Genomic DNA, 23,386 nt, shown 5'->3' with positions numbered 1-23,386 from the left:
AGGGAACTGGAACCGATTCTAAACGGCACTGTTGATTTGTGGAACCTCTTCTATAGAAGAGGTTAGAACTGCCAGGGACCCACCCCTGCTGGAGGCTGATTGGGAAGATGGTTTAATGAGGAAGCAGAAACACATGGGTTTGAGGTCCTGGACAGCTGACCACATGGAGTTGAGTGTGAGGGGTTTTAATACCTTCTCTTGGGCTTTGCACTTGAGCTTCCTGTGCAAGAACATGTATTCTATTGGCTGTTGTCAGACTGCCATGGGGCCACATAGAGGTCATGTAGGGGTCATAGCTGGCTCCATAGGCAAAGCACAAATCCTAGGTGTTTGTCTGAGCTTCGTTTGGTTAAAGTTTGGGCTGATGCAATGAAGGGGCATGGGCAATTCCTACTGTGGCTGAGGGCTAATCCTGCCTTTGTTCCAACCTTGATGCAGGGAGTTTCAAAATATCCTGCCTTGAATGGATTTCTGCCTGCAGTATTTACTTTGCCTATGAATAGAGCTGTCTATCTCTTTATCTCATCTGCTAAGGTGCTATTGGGAACATCTGCTAAGGGCTATTGGGAAAGTTGAGGGCTGTTTGAAATTAAGGAAAACATGTTTCTCTGTTTCTCTATTTGGAAAATATAATATTCTGCCTTTTTAATATTTCCCTAAAATATTTCATTCTTCTGGGAGAGGGCTGGGTGCTAAACAGAGGTGGCATTCAGACGGTTTGAACCGGTTTGTTCGAAGCGATAGCAGAAATTGTGGAAAATCAACCTGCACTGGCTCTATACTGTCCTATTTAGGCACATTTTTCAGGCAGGGCACGTGCATGGAAGGTGTGCATGTGAGCAAAGCGCATGTGCAGAAGGCCAGGCGCATACGCGGAAGAGGCACATGTGCCCATAAAGTGGGCATATGCATGTTAAGCGGGCGTGCACAGGTGGGGCAAACTAATCGTAACAAAATGTGAAAACCCACCACTTGTGGTAACTTTCTACAGATAAAAAACACTTGTAACACAATGCAGGACCGTGGCACAACAAAACCGCGCTCGTCAAAATAGCGGCGACAAAACCGCATCGCTAAAGCCGCGACGTCATCACCGCAACGTCATCACCGCGGCGACAACAGCACGGCGACAGAAGGGCACTTTAAAACAGTGCGGCGGCAGAAAGCCGATTTAAATTAAGGTAAGGGTTAGGATTAGGTTTAGGGGTTTGGTTTAGGGTTAGGTTTAGGGTTTGTTTTAGGGTTAGGTTTAGGGTTTAAGGTTAGGTTTAAGGTTAGGTTTAGGTTTAGGTTTAGGTTTAGGTTTAGGTTTAGGGTTAGGGTTAGGGTTAGGGTTAGGGTTAGGGTTAGGGTTAGGGTTAGGGTTAGGTTTAGGGTTAGGGTTAGGGTTAGGGTGCTGAGTGCTTCGGAAGGCACGGATTTGCCCTCCGCGGTTATGTCGTCACGCTAGGGTCGCCTTTTTCCTTAGCGCTTCGGACGGCGAGGATTTGCCCTCCGCGCTTATATCAGCGCAGATAAGGGCTTCGCGGTATTGTGGGTGAACCATGCAGGACAATTAATTTTGGCTGTATATTATTTGCTCTGGGGACGACGATATAATGCATTGCAACTTGAGAAGGGGGTGATCCAAGAGGACATTTGGAGAAATGTACCAAATGTTATTCGGCTGTCAGGAAACCCTCTGCACAAAAGCTGAACACACACCAGCTCTGAACAAAGCGCAAACATTTTAGCAACCCAGTGCAAGCGCACTTCAAAAGCCGCCAACTTTTTTAAAAAAAGAAGAGAGAAAGAAAAGAATTCTTTGGAAGGAAAACACCACACCGTCCAAACTGCACAAAAGAATCCCAACTTGAGGAAAAGTTTTTGTTAGGTTCACATTTCAATTAAAAGCATCCCCCAAAGCATACGCAAGAACTAACCGCCGAGGCGAACAATGGGATCAGCAGCAAAGGGAAGTTGATTTCTTTCCAGTTTTCTCAACTGCCGAGAAGAGAGGCACAACGCTCGGCAACGTGATGTTGTTGGGAATTGGGCAATTATAGAAGCTGCAGAAAATATATAAATTTATCTGAAGTCCAGCAGGCACAGTTTCTGAGATATTGGTGTGCTTTTCAAGGAAATAGCTTTTAGGGTTCTTTTATTCGTTTTAGTTAGATCCATATGTCTTTCTTATGGTGTAACTATCAGCTAAACCTGAGATTGCCTCATCCAACCAGCTGCCCTTTGGGCGTCTTCGGAGACCATGGCATAATTCCTAGCTAGGATTTGTCTGTCTGTCTATCTGTCTGTCTGTCTGTCTGTCTGTCTGTCTGTCTGTCTGTCTGTCTGTCTATCTATCTATCTATCTATCTATCTATCTATCTATCTATCTATCTATCTATCTATCTATCTATCTATCTATCTATCATCTATCTATCTATCATCTCTCTATCATCCACCTATCTATCATCCATCCATATCTATCTATCTATCTATCTATCTATCTATCTATCCATCCATCCATCCATCCATCTATCTATCATCTATCTATTTATCTATCTATCTATCTATCTATCTATCTATCTATCTATCTATCTATCTATCTATCTTCTATCATCTCTCATCTCTCTCTCTCATCAATCTCTCACCTATCTACCATCCCTCCCTCCCTCCCTTTCTCTCTCTCTCTCTCTCATCTCTCATCTATCTACCATCCACCCCCCCCTCTCTCATCTCTCTCTCTCATCTATGTTTCATTTATCTACCATCCATCCATCCACCCACCCATCCATCCATCCATGTCTCTGTCTCTGTCTCTGTCTCTGTCTCTGTCTCTGTCTCTGTCTCTGTCTCTGTCTCTCTCTCTCTCTCTCTCTCTCTCTATCTATCTATCTATCTATCTATCTATCATCTATCTATCTATCTAATCTATCTTCAATATCTCTCTCTTTCTATCAATCTATCTTCATCACCATCACCACCACCACCATCTCTCTCTCTTTCCCTCTTTATCATCTATCGTCTATCAACTATCATCTATATCTATCTATCTATCTATCATCTATCTATCTATCTATCTATCTATCTATCTATCTATCTATCTATCTATCTATCTATCTATATCTATCATCATCATCTATCATCTGCATCTATCCATCCGTCCGTCCGTCCGTCTGTTCATTGCTAAAAGCAAAAGTATTTTTCCTCCAGATGCCAAACCAAACACGGGTTCGTGTCCCAGCCTTGGCCAAAACTAAACCAAGCACTTTAAGGCTTGGAGCATTTGTGAATGCAATCAGAGACATGGAGAACCTCAATGAAATGAGCCTTAACGCCGTACCTTCCTCCAACCCTGCCCTGCCAATCCACGGAGTCTGCTTTCCACCAGGAAAGCTGCCAAAGGTCTCTTCTCACTTGCTCTTCTGAATAATGTAAACACTCCATTTGTCTTTATTTACTCTCTTCCAACCCTTCTCACAGCCCTTCCTTCTTTCCTATCCTTGAATAATTGGAAACAACCCTACCCACCCACCCATCCTCCGTTCTTTTCTCTCCTAAAGTTTAAAATAGATTTTTCCTTTTAAAGAGATTCCGCAATTATAAAGGGGAAGAGAAAGGGAGGGAGAGGATGCCCATTTGTGCTGAACATAAAGTGATATAAATATCGCAATAAAATTAGCGTGTGTGCTTTATTGTTCTACTGGAATAACTGTTGCAACATATCCTAGGCAGATTTAGGAGACATCTGCAGAGACACAATCAACAGACCATCATCTGTCTTCCATTCTCAGAGAATCATCATCATTATCCTCCTCCTCCTCCTCCTCCTCCTCCTCCTCCTCCTCCTCCTCCTCCTCCTCCTCCTCCTCCTCCTCCTCCTCTTAGTTACAGCCATTTTTCCCCCGTCTTCATTTTATTCTGTTTCACTTAAAGAGTTTGCAGTATGTTTCCTAAGGAGCTCAAACCAGGCTTGTATCCCCAAAGGGAATAGCGTGGTTATATCAAAGACCCAATAAAGGCTAACTCCCTTTTCCATTCTGCCTTGTTAAATTGGAATAATTTTATTCCAGTCTTTCCTAGATCATCTCTCACGTGGAAAATGAGCCTCAGGGAAAGAGAACACCAAAGAACCCAGAAAGCATTTCACTTTAATAAAATTCAGGTAAAGCAGATTTTATTTACTCTTCTCCGTCCTTTCTGGGTATAAAATATAAGCCCATCTTCTTTTAATGCCGAGCAGTAAGCATTCATTGGGGTAGCTGTAGATGTAACAGAAACCAGGCAATTGAAATTGAGTGGCAGGCTGCACAATTTTCTTCTGATTTTGCCAGCCCCAGATAAAATCCGGGTGTGAAGCTTCCCCAATTATTTTAAACCCTTCCTTGAAGGCGGAAAAGAGGAAGATTTCCAATCCCAACCTTTCTGATCAATGTGTCTGTTAAAAATAATGTAAATATAAATTATAATGTAAATATAAAATAATATCTTAGCTGTAAAACGCTTCCCTGCTCAGAGGTATACATTGTAAAAGAAAAGAAAAGGAAAGGAAAGAAGTAGAGTAGACTAGTAGAGCAAAACAGAACAGAACAACAGAGTTGGAAAGGACCTTGGAGGTCTTCTAGTCCAACCCCCTGCTGAGGCAGGAAACTGTATTCCATTTCAGATAAATGGTTGTCCAATCTCTTCTAAAGAAAACTTCCAGTGTTGGAGCATTTACAACTTCTGGAGGCAAATTGTCCCACTGATTAATTATTCTCACTGTCAGGAAATTTCTCCTTAGTTCTAAGTTGTTTCTCTCCTTGATTAGTTTCCACCCATTGCTTCTTGTCCTGCCCTCAGGTGCTTTGGAGACTAGCTTGACTCCCTCTTCTTTGTGGCAACCCCTGAGATATTGGAAGACTGCTGTCATATCTCCCCTAGTTCTTCTTTCTATTAAACTAGACATACCCATTCCTGCAACCATTCTTCATATGTTTCAGCCTCCAGTCCCCTAATCATCATTGTTGCTCTTCTCTGCACTCTTTCTAGAGTCTCAACATGTTTTTTACACCGTGGCAATTAAATTATAGAATAGAAAAGAGAGTGGTGAAGCAAAAGAGAGATCATGATCGTGTCTGTCTGTCTGCCTGTCTGTCTGCCTGCCTCTCTCTGTCTCTCTGTCTCATATCTATCATCTATCTATATCCATCCATCCACCCTCTTAATAGAAAATTGAGTTCACTCTTGGGCTTGCTTATTTAATCTATGAACAATATCTAGCTGGATAAAACTAAACTTTTTGTTACAGGAAGCATTACTAGAAGATCTTTAGGGACTTTGCTTTCTACAGGATTGGATGTAGAGATCATTACCTTTGGTCAGTGGTTGATATTCTTCTGACTGCTGGCGGATTCTGAAGCCTCCGCCTTCTTTGTCCCTCTGTTTTACTCATTTCTTTACCCCACACGACTTTGGTCTCTAACAAAACTGAGCGAGGGAAATGTTCTCAACCTACTTGATGCTCTACATTGGGTGGGACTGGCCCAGAAGAAGAAAATGAGCACCTAAACCATGATGGCAGTGATGAAAAAGTAGCAAAAGATTTATAGATGCCATCTTGGGGAAGGGGCAAGTCTTTGTTGAACATTTCCACCCACCCCCTCCTAGAAGAATGAAATACTTTGAGATATATTTAAAAAGGCAGAAGAAGAAAGAAATAGAAATCTTAAAGAAGACAGAAACTCAGAGCCAGAGTTTCCTGCCCCCAAGCAAATACTAAGCTGAGGCCAGCTTTTAGAAATTCACAGTGGTGGGATTCAACCAGTGGTTGAAATTCACCTACACAGCTGATCATTAGGTCAGAGAACCGGTTGTTAAATTATTTGAATCCCACCATTGGACATGCAAAATTAGGTACAATGGTAGGATCAGTTCTATGGGCGTGGCTTTGTGGGCGTAGCAGGGAAAGGATACTGAAAAATCCCCATTCCCTCCCCACCCTACGAAATCTGCTTTCCAGCTCCATTCTCCTGTTCAGGGCAACAAAAGAAGAGAAGCTGGGAGACAGCAGGGGCGCGGCCAGCCTATTTGCCGGTTCTCTGAACTACTCAAAATTTCCACTATTGGTTTACCATCTCTGGATTCAGCCAGTTCGTACCTATTCAGGAGAACTGGTTAACTTTCTAATTGGTTTGGAGAACCGGTTGTTGGAAGAAATCTCATTTTGTTTTTTCCACTTTACACGGCTAATAGCAGTAGACTTATATACCACTTCATAGGCCTTCAGGCCTCTCTAAGCGGTTTACAGAGAGTCAGCATATTGCCCCCAACAATCTGGGTCCTCATTTTACCCACCTCAGAAGGATGGAAGGCTGAGTCAACCCTGAGCCGGTGGGATTTGAACCGCTGACCTGCTGATCTAGCAGTAGCCTGCAGTGCTGCATTTAAACACTGCACCACCTTGGCTCCTTAATCCTGTAAGGAAGGCAGGAAGGAAACCTTCTGGTGTTGTTTCTAGCCTGATCTTTATTGCCCTGCTTACAGAAACTGCCTCTCCAGTTAACCCTCATTACATTGTCACAGCTAAGGTGATGCACCCATTGACATGGTTGATGTTGAGTTGGCCATGCCCACATGGTCACATGACCACTGAGCCACACCTACACAGCTGATCATTAGGTCAGAGAACCGGTTGTTAAATTATTTGAATCCCACCATTGGACATGCAAAATTAGGTACAATGGTAGGATCAACCCTCATTCAAGATCCGAATCAGGAAAGCCATTAAGACACAATAGGAATGGCACAACATCCTTTCAGGACACAAGCCTCCTTATCACATCATCTCAGAGAGTCCAGGCTTCAATCAAACTTAATTCAGACAAGCTAAAAGGTTAGCTATGATCCTATCATAGCCCCATGGGAGTCTGACAACCAATAGAATACTTTTCTTGCACAGGAACAGGAAGCTCAAGGGCAAGGGTATAAATACCGCTCTCTCTCAACTACATGAGTTCAGCTGTCCAGGACTCCAAAACTATGTGGTCCTGTCACATCTTTCCAATCAGCCCCCATGTTTCCAGTGTCTTTCTCCCCACTTGGAACTGAATCAGATGGATATTTCTTCCAACATCTTGGAAGGATGTCCATGCTGTGATCTTTTTCAAGGCCTCTCTGCTTAAATTCCCCCCTCCAACTCTTTCTTAACTCAGTTAAATCTGTAGATTATGTGCCACGCTAAATCATAGAAGCCATGTGTTGAAACAGGACTTTAGAGGCCCAGCACCAGGTGTTTAGCTCTCCAAACAGCTGGAGACTTCAAGAAACAGAATGAATTATGTATCACGATGGTGAAGCCTATGCAAGAATGAACAATTTTCTATTCTATTTAAAGCACGGGATTTGGGGATATACGTTTCATACAATTACTAAAAATGCATTTGCTGTGTTTTTCCTCCCCCAGTAAACTCTCGTGGCTTCTTAGAATGCGTTTTAAAATAAAAACACCCTGAACTGAAACACTTAAAAATATCCAGCATGACAGGCATTAAGAGATATAAAATTCAGTGCACTGTCAGAGTAACTTCAACTCAGTAAGGAAAAAAGAAGAAGAAGACCAGAGGATAAAAGCCATTTACGAGATAGCTGAAGGTGAAAAGCTAGCAGTGGAATATAGAAAAAGCTCCATAATAAATCTTAAGAAAGATTGAACCTAGGTGAATTTTAAACCCATAATTTTCTTCTTTTTTTACATGTGAAACAACTAGTAGTACCATGTTTTCCCGAAAATAAGACAGGGTCTTATTTTCTTTTGACTCCCCCAAAATAAGTGCTTGGGGAGGCCTTATTATTTTTGGGGTGCAGGAGGCAGCGAGTGTGGTCATCTCATTGCTGCTGCTGTCTTGCAATATTTTTGGGGAGGGCTTATTTTCAGGGGAGGGTTTATTTTAGCGCATGCGCTCAAAAGCCCGATTGGGCTTATTATCCGGGGAGGTCTTATTTTCAGGGAAATAGGGTAGTCCTTGACTTATGACAACCACTGAACCAAAAATTTATTTCACTAAGCGAGATAGTTGTTAAGTGATTCACTGCAGTTGTTCAGTTAGTAATACTGACCATTATTAAGTGAATCAAACTTCCCCATTGACTTTGCAAAAAGTGATCACATGACCCCTGGGCACTGTAACCATCATAAATACCTGCCAGTTGCCAAGCATCTGAATTTTGATCACCGGACCACAGGGATACTGCCATAGTCGTACATGTGAACAATGGACACAAGTCACTATTTCCAGTGCTGTTGTAACTTTGAATGCTTCACTAAAGAAACTGTTACAAGTCAAGGACTACCTGTATATATGTGAATGTATCCATGTATGTATGTGCACATATAAAAATATGTAGAGATGCATGGAAATAAGGACAAGCGTGACAAAAATAGAGAAACATACATTTTCTGTGGTTCCAGTAATCACGTGTAGTCCATCATAGGTTGACTTAATATACATTCCCTAAAAAAGAAGAAGATGAGAAACCATTAATACAAACATAACACATGAATTGGCAGTTCCTGCAACAAAGACCGGTGCATAGTGGGCTCCTGTTAAGGACCCCACCCAGCCACCCAATCAAGCCCTTTTCTAAAATATGAACCTAGTCATAGAATGTAGAATAACAGAGTTGGAAGAAACCTTGGAGGTCAACTAATCCAACCCCTGCTTGAGCAGGAGTGCCTATACCACTTCAGACAAATGGCTGTCTACTCGTTCTGACCCAGCCTTAGCAGAAGCAAGAAACAGACTCCTAGTCACAAAACCCCTCATTTATTTTCCTCTAATTGCATTCACCCACCGAAAAGTCCAGGCAATAGTCCTTCAAGGAATTAACTGCAATAACAGATCTTATCAGTTCCTTGTGATAATTGCAAGGTGGTGAGCTCCCAGCCGAAAAGGCTGCAAATTAAGTTCTCGCAAGCAGTCTTTGTGGCATGAAACACAATGAGCAAAATTTTCAGAAATACGAACTGTTGTCTCCTACGACAGCCACTCCCCTTTCCTTCTATTTATTCCCCAGCCAGGGAGGGGCCATTCAGCGTCCATGTGTGCTTTGCTTCCCGAGTTGACTCCTTGTCATCCGATGCTCACCTCTCCTAACTGCTCTGCACATACGTGCATCTGGAACAGCCCCAGCTGTTCTTTCTCCTCACTCATATCAGCCTCCAATGGCAGCTGCCTCTCCAGTGGCTGGGAAATGTCGGATGATCCTGGCTCTATCTATGCATCCGACACAGAACATTCATCAGAGCTTTCTCCAGACTGCAGAACTGACCCAGGTTCCTCTCCAACCTCCTCATTGTCTGTTGCGGGCAACACCAGTCTCATCTTGAAAACCTCCAGTGATGGGACACTCACAACTTCTGAAGGCAAGCCATTCCACTTGTTAATTGTTTTTTCATTTTTTTTACAGATTAGCAATAGCAATAGCAATAGCAGTTAGACTTATATACTGCTTCATAGGGCTTTCAGCCCTCTCTAAGCGGTTTACAGAGTCAGCATATTGCCCCCACAGTCTGGGTCCTCATTTCACCCACCTCGGAAGGATGGAAGGCTGAGTCAACCTTGAGCCGGTGAGATTAGAACCGCTGAACTGCAGATATCAGTCAGCTGAAGTGGCCTGCAGTACTGCACCCTAACCACTGCGCCACCTCGGCTCAGATTAACAGAGTTGGAAGGGATCTTAGGTCATTTAGTCCAACACCGCCTCCCAAGCAGGAGACCCCGGACCATTTCTGACAAATGGCAGTCCAGTCTCTTCTTGAAAGCCTCCAGGGATGAAGCTCCCACAACTCCTGAAGGCAACTTCTGTTCTATTGGTTGACTGTTCTCACTGTCAGAAAATTCCTCCTTATTTCCAGGTTGAATCTCTTCTTGGTCACTTTACATCCCTTATTCCTTGTTTGGCCTTCAGGTGCTTTGGAAAATAGCTTGACCCCCTCCTCTTTGTGGCAGCCCCTAAAATATACTCCATCCATTCTGTCTTCTCGATTTTCCCAGCCACTTCCAAATTCCCCTTTAGCATTCTGTGGCCATCAAACATTTTCACTACGTTGGGGTGAACCCATGTAAGGTTTAGAAACTAGTCAGACATGAGTTTTCCCAACCTGACAATATTTTCTTAAGTAGAATGGGGACCAAGCACAATTACCTGCAACCTATTGTTAACACTGAGGCAGGTAGATCACCAACAGAGAAAGGGAATCAGAGTCAGCCTTGGCTCCACCAGGGAGCTGCATGAAGCCCTGTCTTTATTTCCCCTTCGTGATCTTCAAATAGAAAACTTAGGGATTAATATTGACCATATTACTGAGTGTGAAATGCAAGGGATTTGGGCAGAGGGGGAAAAAAAGAACAACTTCAAACAATACTTTTTATCAACAGGACCTACTTCTGTCATCTTTGCGCCCCATACAGAGCTCTAACTCGTTAGAAAAAAAAAAGGCCTGCTGAAGATTTAGATGCTATTTTTATTCAGCATCCTTGAATAAGTGCTGGGCGCATTTCTTTGCCTTGAGAACAAGAAAAAAAAGCTCCATTTTTTTCCCTATGAAAAACACAGCCCTTTGAAGCTTGTCTTTAAAATGAGAACAACAGGTTGGGGCATCAAGACTTGCACCTATGTGAGGCTTCATCAAAACAAGCCAGTTCAACAGCTGCTGAATGACTTAACAATGAGGGATTCTTAGCACGATTGTGCTTCATCCAGGTTTAGAAACCCCAAGTCCCAGGAGGTGTGCTACCTGCAACAAGAGAGAGGGATGCCTGGTTTTCTAGCAACCTCAGATGTGCCACCTCCAAAGGTGTAAGAGAAACTGGGACAAAAGTAGGTGATGGATTTGCAGGATTGATATGAGCTCTAAACCAGATGTTTTGGAGGCAGGCCTGTCCCATGGGATCAACCACACTGTTAAGAGAATGTTAAAACCATTTTTGTGCTATTTGGACAATAAAATAATGGGGTTTCCCCATTAGCATTTTTGCGTTGGAACAGAAGGGAGACTTTGACCAGATTGCTACAGGCAAAGAAAGGAAGACCACGAGGATTAAAATGTGATATTACCACTGAACTGTAACACTTGTCCTCTTGTCTAGAAAGAATGCAGAGAAGAGCAACAAAGAGGATTAGGGGACTGGAGGCTAAAACATTGGAAGAACGGTTGCTGGAACTGGGCATCGCTAGTCTAGTGAAGAGAAGGACTAGGGGAGACATGGTAGCAGTGATCCAATATCTCAGGGGCTGCCTCAAAGAAGAGGGAATCAAGCTGTTCTTCAAAGCATCTGAGGGTAGAACAAGAACAATGGGTGGAAACTAATCAAGGAGAGTAGCAACTTAGAACTAAGGAGAATAGTGAGAACAATTAATCAGTGGAACAACTCACCTCCAGAAGTTGTGAATGCCCCAACACTGGAAGCTTTTAAGAAGAGATGGGACAACCGTTTGTCTGAAATGGCATAGGGTCTCCTGCTTGAGCAGGGGGTTGAACTAGAAGACCTCCAAGGTCCCTTCCAACTTTCTTATTCCATTCCAAGGGGTCTCCAAACTTGCGAACTTTAAGATTTGTGAACTTCATGCTGGCTGAAGAATTATGGGAGTTGAAGTCTACAAGTCCTATAGTTGGTAAGTTTGGATATTCTATTCTATTCTATTCTATTCTATTCTATTCTATTCTATTCTATTCTATTCTACTCTACTCTACTCTACTCTACTCTACTCTACTCTACTCTACTCTACTCTACTCTATTCTTTGCAGAAGTGACTGATCTTGGCATGGTTGGTCCCAGGATGTCCTGCACCCTGAGCAAAATTATATGAGACAGTTGCCTGGCATAGCAATTTGAGAGCTTTGGTATCAATTCTCTGCTTAAGCCCAGTCCAACACAGAGGGATTTTGCAGGCCACATATGTGACCTTCAACCAATGATTTATGTACATTATACTTCCAATGAAAGCTGTCTTGTTATGGATCTGTAAAAATTGTGGCGTTTGGAGAAAAACACTTTATGTGTGTGGTATTAGATTTGGTTTGAGAATTGACTAGTCTTGGCCATTTGGAGGGAGGAGATGGGACAGAAGGTGACACATCAAATAATCTGTTGGCTTCCTTGCACAGAGCGTGGAGAGCACATATCAACCCAGAACATCTGGCGAGATGCGCTCTTGATGGGCGGGAAACTTGGAAGCAGTTTTCCCAAAGGCCGTAAAGCGGTTTTTGCAACCTTCTTCTGGTCTTTGTCCAATATCTTATTTATCTCCCATCTTGCATCCAGAAACACCACATGTGCATGAATCATCTTTAACATTTGTGGCCTTCCCTTTAAGGGGGATCCTCCAAGGGCTAGTTTATCTTTCATAGTAAGAAGCTGCTGGCACTAAAGGAAATCTATAGCTTCCCATGTCATGAAGACACTGCTTGAGGGACTGTTCCATATTATGTTCCATCAGATAGTCAGACCAAACTTTACAATATTCCACCCCCCCCCCCGCCCCTCTGCCACCATCTGTTATGGTGTAGTAGAGGAAAAATCTGCCCCAGGCAGTTCCCAAACACATCAAGAGGTTTCTAATTTATTGTTAGCAAAGCATCCATCCATATGACTAGATGGGTGTGTATATGGATCGTAGCAAGTGTGAGGGGGGCCATGCACTCATATGAATGGAGGAATCTATCTTTAGAACAGAATAGAATAAAGGGACCTTGGGGGTCTTCTAGTCCAACCTCCGACTTAGGCAGGAAATGGAATGGAATGAAAAGGAGTGGAGTGGAGTAGAAAACAGGGATGGAATGGACTGGAGTGGAGTAGAAAACAGGGATGGAGTGGAGTGAAGTGGAATGGAGTGGAATGGAATGCAATCGAATGGAATGGAGTGGAATGGAATGGAATGCAATGCAACACAACGGAATGTAATGGAACAGAACAGAGTAGGGTAGGGTAGGGTAGGGTAGGGTAGAGTAGAGTAGAGTAGAGTAGAGTAGAGTAGAGTAGAGTAGAGTAGAGTAGAGTAGAGTAGAGTAGAGTAGAATGACAAAGTTGGAAGGGACCTTGGAGGTCTTCTAGTCCAACCCCCTGCTTAGGCAGGAAACCCTACACCACTTAAATGGTTGCTTAATCTCTTCTTAAAAACTTCCAGTGTTAGAGCATTCAAACTTCTGGAGGCAAGTTGTTCCACTGATTAATTGTTCTTTGCCTTTGAAGTTCCGGACAACAAACAGTAAACATTCCCATAGACCAAAACATTTGTGCCTCCTTTTTGCTAGTGCTTCTCCTGCATAGTTGAGGGGAAAAAAAACTACCTTCAACAATATATTTGCCCATAATCTCTGCTAAATTATCCATTCTTTCTTGTACATAGCTCCCCTAAGACAAATGTTTTCCCCCTTTTTTTGGTGGGGTGATACATTATTTATTTCAGTACAGTGCAAAACTCAAAGAAGCGTGTAGGCTGAGGGATTGCTGCAATCCCGTTCATGATTATTTCAGAAAGAGAAAAACGTGGCCAGGCTTCACTCAAATGTAAGCGGAAGGCAATTTATCCCGATCTTGTTACATTTCCGAATAAGAGCGAATGTCTCAGTGCTATTTTCAACAAGAGCCCCGGCACACTGCTTTTCTCAGAAGAGCAGACAAAAATAACTCAATACTTGGGGGTTTCCTGTGCTGAACTCAGTCTTTAACACACAATGTTGGGATTCCTTTAGCCCAGGATGGTGGAGAGGGATTTATAGTGCTCTTCAAGCAGAAGATTCTACTAGCCCCTTTGAGAAAAACCAAAGACTGAACCCATGACGTCTACATGTCGAACACTAGCTCTGTCTCTAAGCTAGGCCATCCCTCCCTGCCTTCAGAAGTTGTGGGTGCTTTATCACTGAAGGGTTTTAAGAAGGGACTGGACAGCCACTTGTCTGTAATAGTATAGAATCTCCTGCTTGAGTGGAGGATTGAAAAAGAAGACATGCAAGGTCCCTTCCAACTGTCATTGTAGTCTACTCTACTCTATTCTACTCTACTCAACCTACCCTACCCTACCCTACCCTACTCCATTCTGTTCTGTTCCTCTCCACTCCACTCCATTCCATCCCTGTTTTCCACTCCTCTCCACTCCATCCCTGTTTTCCACTCCACTCCATTCCATCCCTGTTTTCCACTCCACTCCACTCCATCCCTGTTTTCTACTCCATTCCATTCCATCCCTGTTTTCCACTCCACTCCATTCCATCCCTGTTTTCCACTCCACTCCTCTCCATTCCATCCCTGTTTTCTACTCCACTCCATTCCATCCCTGTTTTCCATTCCACTCCATTCCCATCCCTGTTTTCCACTCTACTCCATGCCATTCTATCCCTGTTTTCCATTCCACGCCACTCCATTCCATTCCTGTTTTCTACTCCACTCCATTCCATCCCTGTTTTCCATTCCACTCCATTCCCATCCCTGTTTTCTACACCGCCACTCCACTCCATTTCCCCCACCCCACCCCATCCCTGTTTTCTACTCCATGCCATTCTATCCCTGTTTTCCACTCCACGCCACTCCATTCCAGCAAAGCAATATCTAGTGTGATTTCTGCCAGATGTAACTTGTTGGCTCTGTGCAGGTCAAGGGAAAACCTGACATTTCAATTCAGCAGACTTGAGACTGGATTCCTTGACTGGAGACAAGTTGTTCCAAGCCTGTCCCAATGAAACAAGGACAGAGGAAGCTGCCGTACTGTTATTAATTTAAAGGCATTTTATCCAACCAACATTGCAGCTTACTAAGGCTTCCGGGAGAGTTCAACTAACGTCACTAAGGAGAAAGAGCAATGCAACTTGCCAAATATTATTCCGCCCTGTTCATCTTTTACTTGTCAGATTATTCACGCTTGCCCTTTTATATATTGGGAGGTTCATGCAGTTCTCAGACTATTTTTTCAGTTCAACTGATAACATTTTGGGATTTGGAACCACCGTTGCTCAACACAAATGAATTTCCTTGGTAGATGGGCCATTTTGTAAACTAAAAATGGAAAACCAAGAGTTGCCGTCCCGTGATAATTGAAGATTTTTGACGGAACTCAAAAGGAAGAATAATACTTCTTGGGGGAAATGTATCTGAAACAAAATCCACAGCAATAGTTACAGTGCTTTGAAGCTCAAGTTGAGCACTGTCAGGCTGATTAGCTTCATCTGATGTGACAGAAATTCCTAGCAGAGTTGTGCACTGCCCAAATATTAGTTATAATAAAACCTTTTCTTTAGGCATTTCCCCCCTGTAATTCAGATGTAAAGGCCCTATGTCAATGTTAGATATTTCCTTCTACCATTTCTTTTATTCTCCATTGGGATAGGTTCCTTCAGAAATTGAAAGCATGTTTTTGTATTTTGCAGGTGATGAGATTCTACCCATAAAAATAGGCAGGTTACACTCTCTTGAGCAGTGTTTCTCAACCTTGGCAACTTGCAGATGTCCGGACTTCAACTCCCAGAATCCCCCAGCCAGCATTCGCTGGCTGGGGAATTCTGGGAGTTGAAGTCCAGACATCTTCAAGTTGCCAAGGTTGAGAAACACTGCTCTTGAGTATCTCCTCAGTTAAGAAAACAAGGCAATGTGACGGTCTAGAATAGAATAGAATAGAATAGAATAACAAAGTTGGAAGGGACTTTGGAGGTTTTCTAGTCCAACCCCCTGCTTAGGCAGGAAATCCTATAGCATTTCAGACAAATGGTTATCCAATCTCTAACCCACTATAGAATAGAATAGAACAGAACAGAAGTACAATATACAATAGAATAAAAAAATAGAATAACACAGATTAGAATAGAATAGAAGTAAAATATAGAATAGAACAATTATTATATAATAAAATAGACGTACAATGTAGAATAGAATAAAAAATAGACTAACGCAGATTAGAATAGAAATGCAATATAGAACAGAATTAAAAATAGAATAGAGTAAAGAATAGAATAGAGCTAGAAGAGACCTTGGAGGTCTTCTAGTCCAGCCCCCTGCTCAAGCAGGAGAACCGGTACTATTTCAGATAAGTGGCTGTCTAGTTTCTTCTTAAAAACTTCCACTGATGGAGCGCCCACGATTTCTGGAGGCAAGCTGTTCCACTGGTTAATTGTCCTCACTGTTAGGAAGTTTCTCCTTACTTCCAAGTTGCTTCTCTCTTTGATTAGTTTCCAATCATTGTTTCTTGTCCTGCCTTCAGATGCTTTGGAGAATAATTTCATCCTCTCTTTTTTGTGGCAGTGGGCTCTGTGGACTCTGAGGCTGCTCTTTTCTAGCCCCACAACTGAGGATTTTTGGAAGGCTGCCCTCTCTCTTCTCCTACACTGAGAAATCTTTATTTGGTTGCAGCAAGAGGGGGCTGGTATAACATATTTAAGTTTCCCACAGTCTCCAAAGCAACACATTCTCCAGTTCTCAAACTTTGCTGGGTATTGTAGGAAGTGTAAAAACAGAGCACAATAGAGAAATTCACACAGCAACATATCATCCCCCCCTCCCTGTGATGCATATATACTTTTTGTTGTTGTTGTTCTGGGCAACAACTGACAGGCGTGAATAACCAGATCTACATATGCAGAGTTTAAACTAGCTACTTTATTATGTTCTGCCTATAATACAGGAATCTCCTCCAGTCTGGTGACTCTTCCTTGGAATAATTAGATGAGGCTCCAAGAAATTCAGGGCGGGTCGTTTTTTGGCCCTTTAGATTTGTGAGTGACTCTAGACTAGACCTTCACCTGATTCTTCCTCCCTACCAGGCTAGGTGCTTCACATCTGTCCATCAAAATATCATGCCCTATTAACGTGAGGAGATATTGTCATCCTCTTCTCTCAGTAATCATAAAGGGATACAGGTTAGCAAGAGAGATTAATCAGCTCTGGGCTTATGCCACAAAGAATGTGGGTCTCCTATTACAAGAGTCAGAATAATAGGTAAAGGTAAAGGTTCCTCTTGCACATGCGTGCGACTCTAGGGGGCGGTGCTAATCTCTGTTTCAAAGCCGAAGAGCCAGCGCTGTCCGAAGACGTCTCCGTGGTCATGTGGTCGGCATGACTAAACGCCGAAGGTGCACAGAACACTGTTACCTTCCCACCAAAGTTGGTTCCTATTTTTCTACCTGCATTTTTACGTGCTTTTGAACTACTAGGTTGGCAGAAGCTGGGACAAGTAATGGGAGCTCACTCAGTTATGTGGTGCTAGCAGAGGTGGGTTCCTACCAGTTCGCACCTATTTGGTAGAACCGGTTCGTTAAATCTACCGAACCGGTTAGAAGAGGTTCCATTAGTGGACCCGGAAAGCAGGCCATACCTACAGAAGAGGTTCCAATTTTTTTTGAAAACTACCACTGGTCCTTGGATATGATTATTCTACACTATCATGCTCATATTTATAAAACTCAGTGCCTCTGTGAAAGGTAAGGATGACTACTGCGTTTGTGGTGCAATCAGAACATTGCGTGTGTTGAAGTTGTTTTAACGCAAACCAAAGTTTACATCATATTCTTATGCATGCCAGTGCTGTGTGTGAGGTAATTTAAGGTGGTTCTGACAGGTGTTGTCGGCATCTTCATATCCGGTCACATGGGCGGCAAGCCACTTCCATCCGGTCACATGGGCGGCAAGCCACTCCCACAAAGGAGGCCACACCCACAGAGTAGGTTCAAACAATTTTTGAAACCCACCACTGGGTGCTAGGGATTCGAACCACCGACCTTTCTGATTGACAAGCTCAGCATCTTAGCCACTGAGCCACCACATCCCTTCAGAATAATAACAGCTTACTAAATCACTTGGGTGCTTTGGCAATGGGTGGGTTAATTTGTCTTGGAGAAATGTAGTTTTCTTTTTATGTTAATTTTTTTTCTTAATGGAAAAGATCGCTAGGAAGATCGCTATGGCAAAGAAATAAGAAAAGTAATGGGAGATGGACCTAAAATGATCTTTGAGTGGGAGGGTTTTAGATTTAGATCACCTAAGACCAAAAAAGCAATATATGTCTGGCCAGTCTTAACCTCAGAGTTAAGACCCTGCTTTCAATAACTTAGGTAATTTAAGTAAAACAAAACACAACACAACTGATTTGAGAAGAGGAGAGGAGAAGGAATGTTGAGTTAGACCTTCTCTTTCCAAGTGTTGTACTTAGCATCTCACACGAGTGAAAGGAAGTAGTTGGAGCACAACTGGATTGGCTCTTTGGATATAATCAAGAAGAAGAACCCAGAGTTGGCCAAACATGCATTTAATTATTAAGCATATCAGCAATTGACTTTGGATCGATGGTATGTATTTTGTCTCGAGCCAAGAGCAGCAACCAAAAGAAGAACAACAACAAACATTTGCAAATAAAGAATTAACTAGAAAGAAGAAATTGACAGGTGACATTTAGGATTACATTTTACCTTTTGGCTCAGTTTCCTAAATGGGGATTGTTTAGTTGCAACTTTATTATGATTATTCGATTACCCCCTTTGGCTGGGTCTTATGTTCCATGCAACACTTAAAGGCACAGGCAACCAGACATAGGCAGAACATAGGCAGAAGAGCATTATAACATCCTCACTCACTGACGTACAAAGGTAGGCTGTCTGATCTTTTTCTTCCACGTGATTCAATTTTCCATCAGATTCTGAATCCCATTGCAACAGTCGAAAGCCTTCTTTCCACAGAAGCCAAACAATGAATGTTTCATTGACAACATGGGATGTTCATGGACACTTTAGAACGTCACCCTAGTTCAGTACTGGAAACATCAGCACCACCAATATACAGCAATCCATGTTTCTCAACAACAGCAATCTGAAGGTGTGTGGACTTCGCTTCCCAGAATTCCTCAGCCAGCATGTGGGCTGAGGAATTCTGGAAGTAGAAGTCCACACATCTGCAGGTTGGCACTGGTTTAGATAAAGATATTAGAATTGGGCGGATCCCTAAAGCTGTTGGAGATGGGTTTGACCTCAGTTTGCTACCTTTCCTGATCTACCACCTGAAGCAACTACCATACTTTTCGGAGTATAAGACGCACCTTTTTCCCTCAGAAAAGAGGGTGAAAATCTGGGTGCATTTTATACACTGAATACAGCATTTTTGGCCTCTGAAACCCTGCTCTCTTCGCAAAAATGGCTGTGCACAGCCTTTAGGAGGCTTCCAGAGTGCTCCTGGGGGCTGGGGAGGGCAAAAATGAACAAAAAAGGCCATTTTTTGCTCATTTTTGCCCCCCAGCCCCCAAGAGCACTTTATAAGTCTCCTAAAGGCTATGCATGCCCTTTTTTGACAAAAAATAGGCCAGTTTTCATGAAAAACGGGCAATTTTTGGGAGGTCTGCAGAGTGCAAAACCTTTTTAAAAAAAATTTGCCTCTTCAAAATCTTGGTGCGTCTTATACTCCGGTGCATCTTATGCTCCGAAAAATACGGTACTTCATAATACCTATAGTAGGGATGATATCCCCTTTAATCATCTTATTTTTTTTCAGAAATGGTTCTACTTTGCTCCTGCTTACCAAACCTTCACTGGGCATGATGCTTGTAAGATGAACAACTTCGAGATGAGCTGACTGAGACACCAGAGAATCTGATGAAAGAGAGATGATATGATCACAGATACCAGACAGCGTTTTACACTGTGGGAAAGGAGGAGAGAAAAAGAGAGAAAGAGAGAGAGAAAAAAAGAATTCAGCACAAAACATTGTAATGGAAGCACAAAGACTTACATCCAAACATTATTCTGCCCGGCATGCATCTCTCTGAACCAGAAAATTTCACAAATATTTGTTTTCCTCCACTTCCTTAATTATTACCAAGTTTGATATTATGAAAAGGTCCTCTTGTTTTGGTTTGCTTGTTTCTTTTTTACCCCTGAGTGCAATGTGGAAAACCCAGCCATTGCATTTTGGGTTGGGTTGATTTTTGGGTTGGGTTGATGGGTTAATCCAGTTAATTGGTTTACAAAACAAGCTTTAGAAAATGTAATTCAAACGGCATTATGAAATCATCTGTTTTCTACCCTTTCATGGCATCTATCCAGGTGTGGGTTGCTCCTGGCATTATTGCCAGTTCAGTGCATACACCGATATGGTATGTGCATACGCGCATGTACACATTTGCACAAATTATCTATCTATCTATCTATCTATCTATCTATCTATCTATCTATCTATCTATCTATCTATCTATCTATCTATCTATCATCTATCTATCTATCTATCTATCTCTGTCTCTATCTATCTTTGTCTCTATCTCTATATCTATATCTATGTGTGTTTGTGTTTTTGTGTGTGTGTGTGTGTGTGTGTGTGTGTTGTGTCACAACCCCTGGTATGCCCAAATATGGGAGGAAGCATACTGCTTCCTTTCTCTGTCTATCGGCTCATCACAAGAGACCATCACGACAGAAAGCCATTATTTTTACTGTTGCCTTTGTTACATTTGTGTTGCATTTGTGCTGATAAATTAATAAAGGGAGACTAGTATAGATCTATTTCAAGCTATTTAGCTCTCATCAGCTAGCCATGCCCTTACTGGGAATTTAACCTGGGCTGTATTACAAATCAGGCAGTTGTAACAAAGGCAACAGTAAAAATAATGGCTTTCTGTCATGATGGTCTCTTGTGATGAGCCGACACAACACATACCTATATATATATAAAAGACCTGGTCTTATTTTCAGGGAAACACAGTATAAGTAATCAGCTATCGCCTTCTGTTTATTAGTAGGACTATATATCTTTGCCCAGTCAGTTTTTTGGGTTCTTTCCAAAGCTTCTTATGAGCCCCACCTTTTGCAACGTTCTCTGAATAGGACTTGAGCAATCTAGCACCAATGCCTTTTTTCAAATTCATCTAATCATGCAGTGGTTTGCACAATCCAGGATCCCTAGTTGCTAGGGGTAAGTTGCTGAGCATTGTTAGTATGCTAATTGACATATCATTCTGATTCTTCCTAGAAGACTCATTTAAGTGAGGGACCATCCAGCAGGCACTACCACGAGCAATTCTCAGTGGGCTTATTGAACGATGTTTAAGAAAGGAGCAACTGAAACTAGGCTTATGTGCAATATCTTTGCCATCCCGGATAAAGCTAAAAGACTACCCAGCTCAGCATGTTCCTCCTATCCATAGCACTCCTGTTCCAGAGCTGATCCAGATTCAGTCTCATTTTAATGAATTGAATAGCCCAGCATTTTTGGGGCTATCTGTTCTACATCAGAAGCTGCCTTGTTCTCCTTACTGTTCTATCACAGGGGATTGACACCCTACTTAGGCATATTGTTGCTGTTGCTTAACAAACTACAGTGGACTGGGTTCATACATCCCATGAAACCATACCCATGTTCCACAAGATGGTTTTCATACAGACCATGTTAAGCCAGATATCCCATTCGAACAGTGGTTGACTAGAGGGTCTCCTGGATTTGGGCAAGACATTTTCCAGCCTACCTGGAGATGTTCAGAACATTCTTCTATACTAGGAGTGTCAAACTTGATTTCACTGAGGGACACATCAGGGTAGGGTTTGACCTTGGGGGACCAAGGTAGGTGTGGCCAGGCTGGGCATGGCCAGCTCAATGTCACTCGTGTCAGGGGCACCTGTGGTGGCCCAGGTGAGGCTGGAGGGATCTATTGCCTTCAGCAGAGGAAGGTGATAACTCCGACAGAGAAAATGGAGCTGAGGGAGGGGCACGGCCTACCCAGGCTCCATTTTCAGACCATGATGGCCTCCTGCAGCCCTCTACCACTGAAAATGGAGCTCAGGGCAGGGGGCATGTGCGGCCCTCATGAGCTCCGTTTTTGACCACAATGGCCTTCTGCAACCCTCTACCAGCAAAAAGGGAGGTCAGGGCGGGGGGGACCTGAGCTCTGTTTTTGCTGACAGAGGAACTATGGGCCAGTCCTTCACTGTTTCCAGGGTGGCCCCGCTGACCAGATCTAAGCATCCCAGCAGGCTGGATCCAGTCCACGGGTCTTGAGTTTGACACCCCTGTTCTATACTGTATTATCCTCAAATATGGCTAACCTTTGCTTGCTGGAAAGGTACAGCAAAGGAGAAACAAGCTTCATTGTTCTAATTGGTTCTGAGATCAAACTGCTCCATTGTCAAGCAGTTTCTCCTAATGTTTGAGGTAAGCCTTTCCTTTTTCTCGTATCGGTCAGCTGAACAGATCCATTTGACATTTTCCTTTGTTCGCCTTTTCTTCCCGAATGTTGTGCAGAGAAATTGCTCGCTAGGACATTTCAAATGGCACAAAACGGCCTTGTTCAGCACAAACATTTTGCGCTCTTCATTTGTTTTCCGAGAGTTCGGCGTTCAAAGATTAGCCTTTGACCAAAGGTACTTTAGGTATTAAAGTTTGGCAGGAAAATTCATACATAATGAGAAGAAAGGATTTTTTCCCCCCAGTGCAATTTGGCAAGGTACAAAATCAGGCCATATGCAGATGAGGTTCAAATTATCTGAGGCTAGCTTTCATATCTTCATGTAACTAGAATACGATGATACTTTCTGATTTCCTTTTGCTGTCAGTTTGCCCTTCCAATCTAAACCAACTCTTTGAGGTGTTATGGCACTCAGAATACCAAGATACCTTTCCATGGGGGGAAAAAAAGCGAGAGAGAGTTGTGATACCTGGGATTAGATGGTTGGAGTTATTTTGTTATCGTAACATTAACATTGTCCAAATTTCGGGGCAATTTATGATTATCCTGCAAATTTGAATGCTACCCTGTGAAGTCTCATCAATACCCCCAACTCACCCAGGTCTACCTTGATATAGTGATTAAAAAAATTAAAATGGAATATGCAACACAGATGAGAGAGTTATGCCTTGCTCTGATAAAGGGACTGACAGTTATTAAAGCAGAAAATTGACGCTACCTATCTGCCTTCAGAAAACAGACAAGCTTCTACCCCTTCAATCTAAAAATAAGGAAGAAACAGACAAAGGTTCGGCTGTCCTAAATTGCATCTAAATGGTAGTCTCATTTGTAAATGGAGTACTTGCTGGAATTCTTCCCTTGCTCAAAAGAATTCTGAGATATTTCCAATTGCCAAAGAAGTCAATGACTTCCTCAACCCACAAGGTTCCTTCAAATGTATCTGCCAACATCTTCCCTGGTCCTTAGGCAGAAAAGAGACATCAGCATCCTGAAAACATACCACTAATGATCTTGTTCCTTTGGTAGCTTTCTGTGAGTAGGGAGGTATCTCTGCTCCACCCCAAAGTTAGACTCCTCCCCTCCCCTCTCCTTCCTCCCTCTTCTCCCCTCCCTTCCCCTTTCCTCTCTTCTCCTCCCCTTTCCTCTTCTCTCTTTCCTCTCTCTCTTCTCCTTCCTTTCTCCCCTCCCCTTCCCTCTCTTCTCTTCTCCTCCCCTTTCCTCTCCT

General features: G+C 42.8%; 1 protein-coding gene across 1 annotated transcript in view; it reads right to left on the bottom strand.

Annotated features, from left to right (window-relative positions):
• Positions 1–23,386, bottom strand: part of LOC106548733 (connector enhancer of kinase suppressor of ras 2) — a 217,428-nt gene that overhangs the window by 134,180 nt on the left and 59,862 nt on the right. Inside the window, exons 6-7 of the mRNA XM_087727105.1 lie at positions 19,509–19,628; positions 8,412–8,471 (exon numbers count right to left, since the gene is read on the bottom strand). Coding sequence (XP_087583231.1) covers positions 8,412–8,471; positions 19,509–19,628 — 180 coding nt within the window. The remainder of the gene's footprint in view (positions 1–8,411; positions 8,472–19,508; positions 19,629–23,386) is intronic.

Source organism: Thamnophis sirtalis, unplaced genomic scaffold (assembly GCF_051295495.1).
Source record: "Thamnophis sirtalis isolate CommonGarterSnake01/CBP01778 unplaced genomic scaffold, rThaSir2_p1.2 scaffold_13, whole genome shotgun sequence".
Taxonomy (NCBI): Eukaryota; Metazoa; Chordata; class Lepidosauria; order Squamata; family Natricidae; genus Thamnophis; species Thamnophis sirtalis.
The sequence above is the reverse complement of the archived record's forward strand: the minus strand, read 5'-3'. Positions and strand labels throughout refer to the sequence as shown.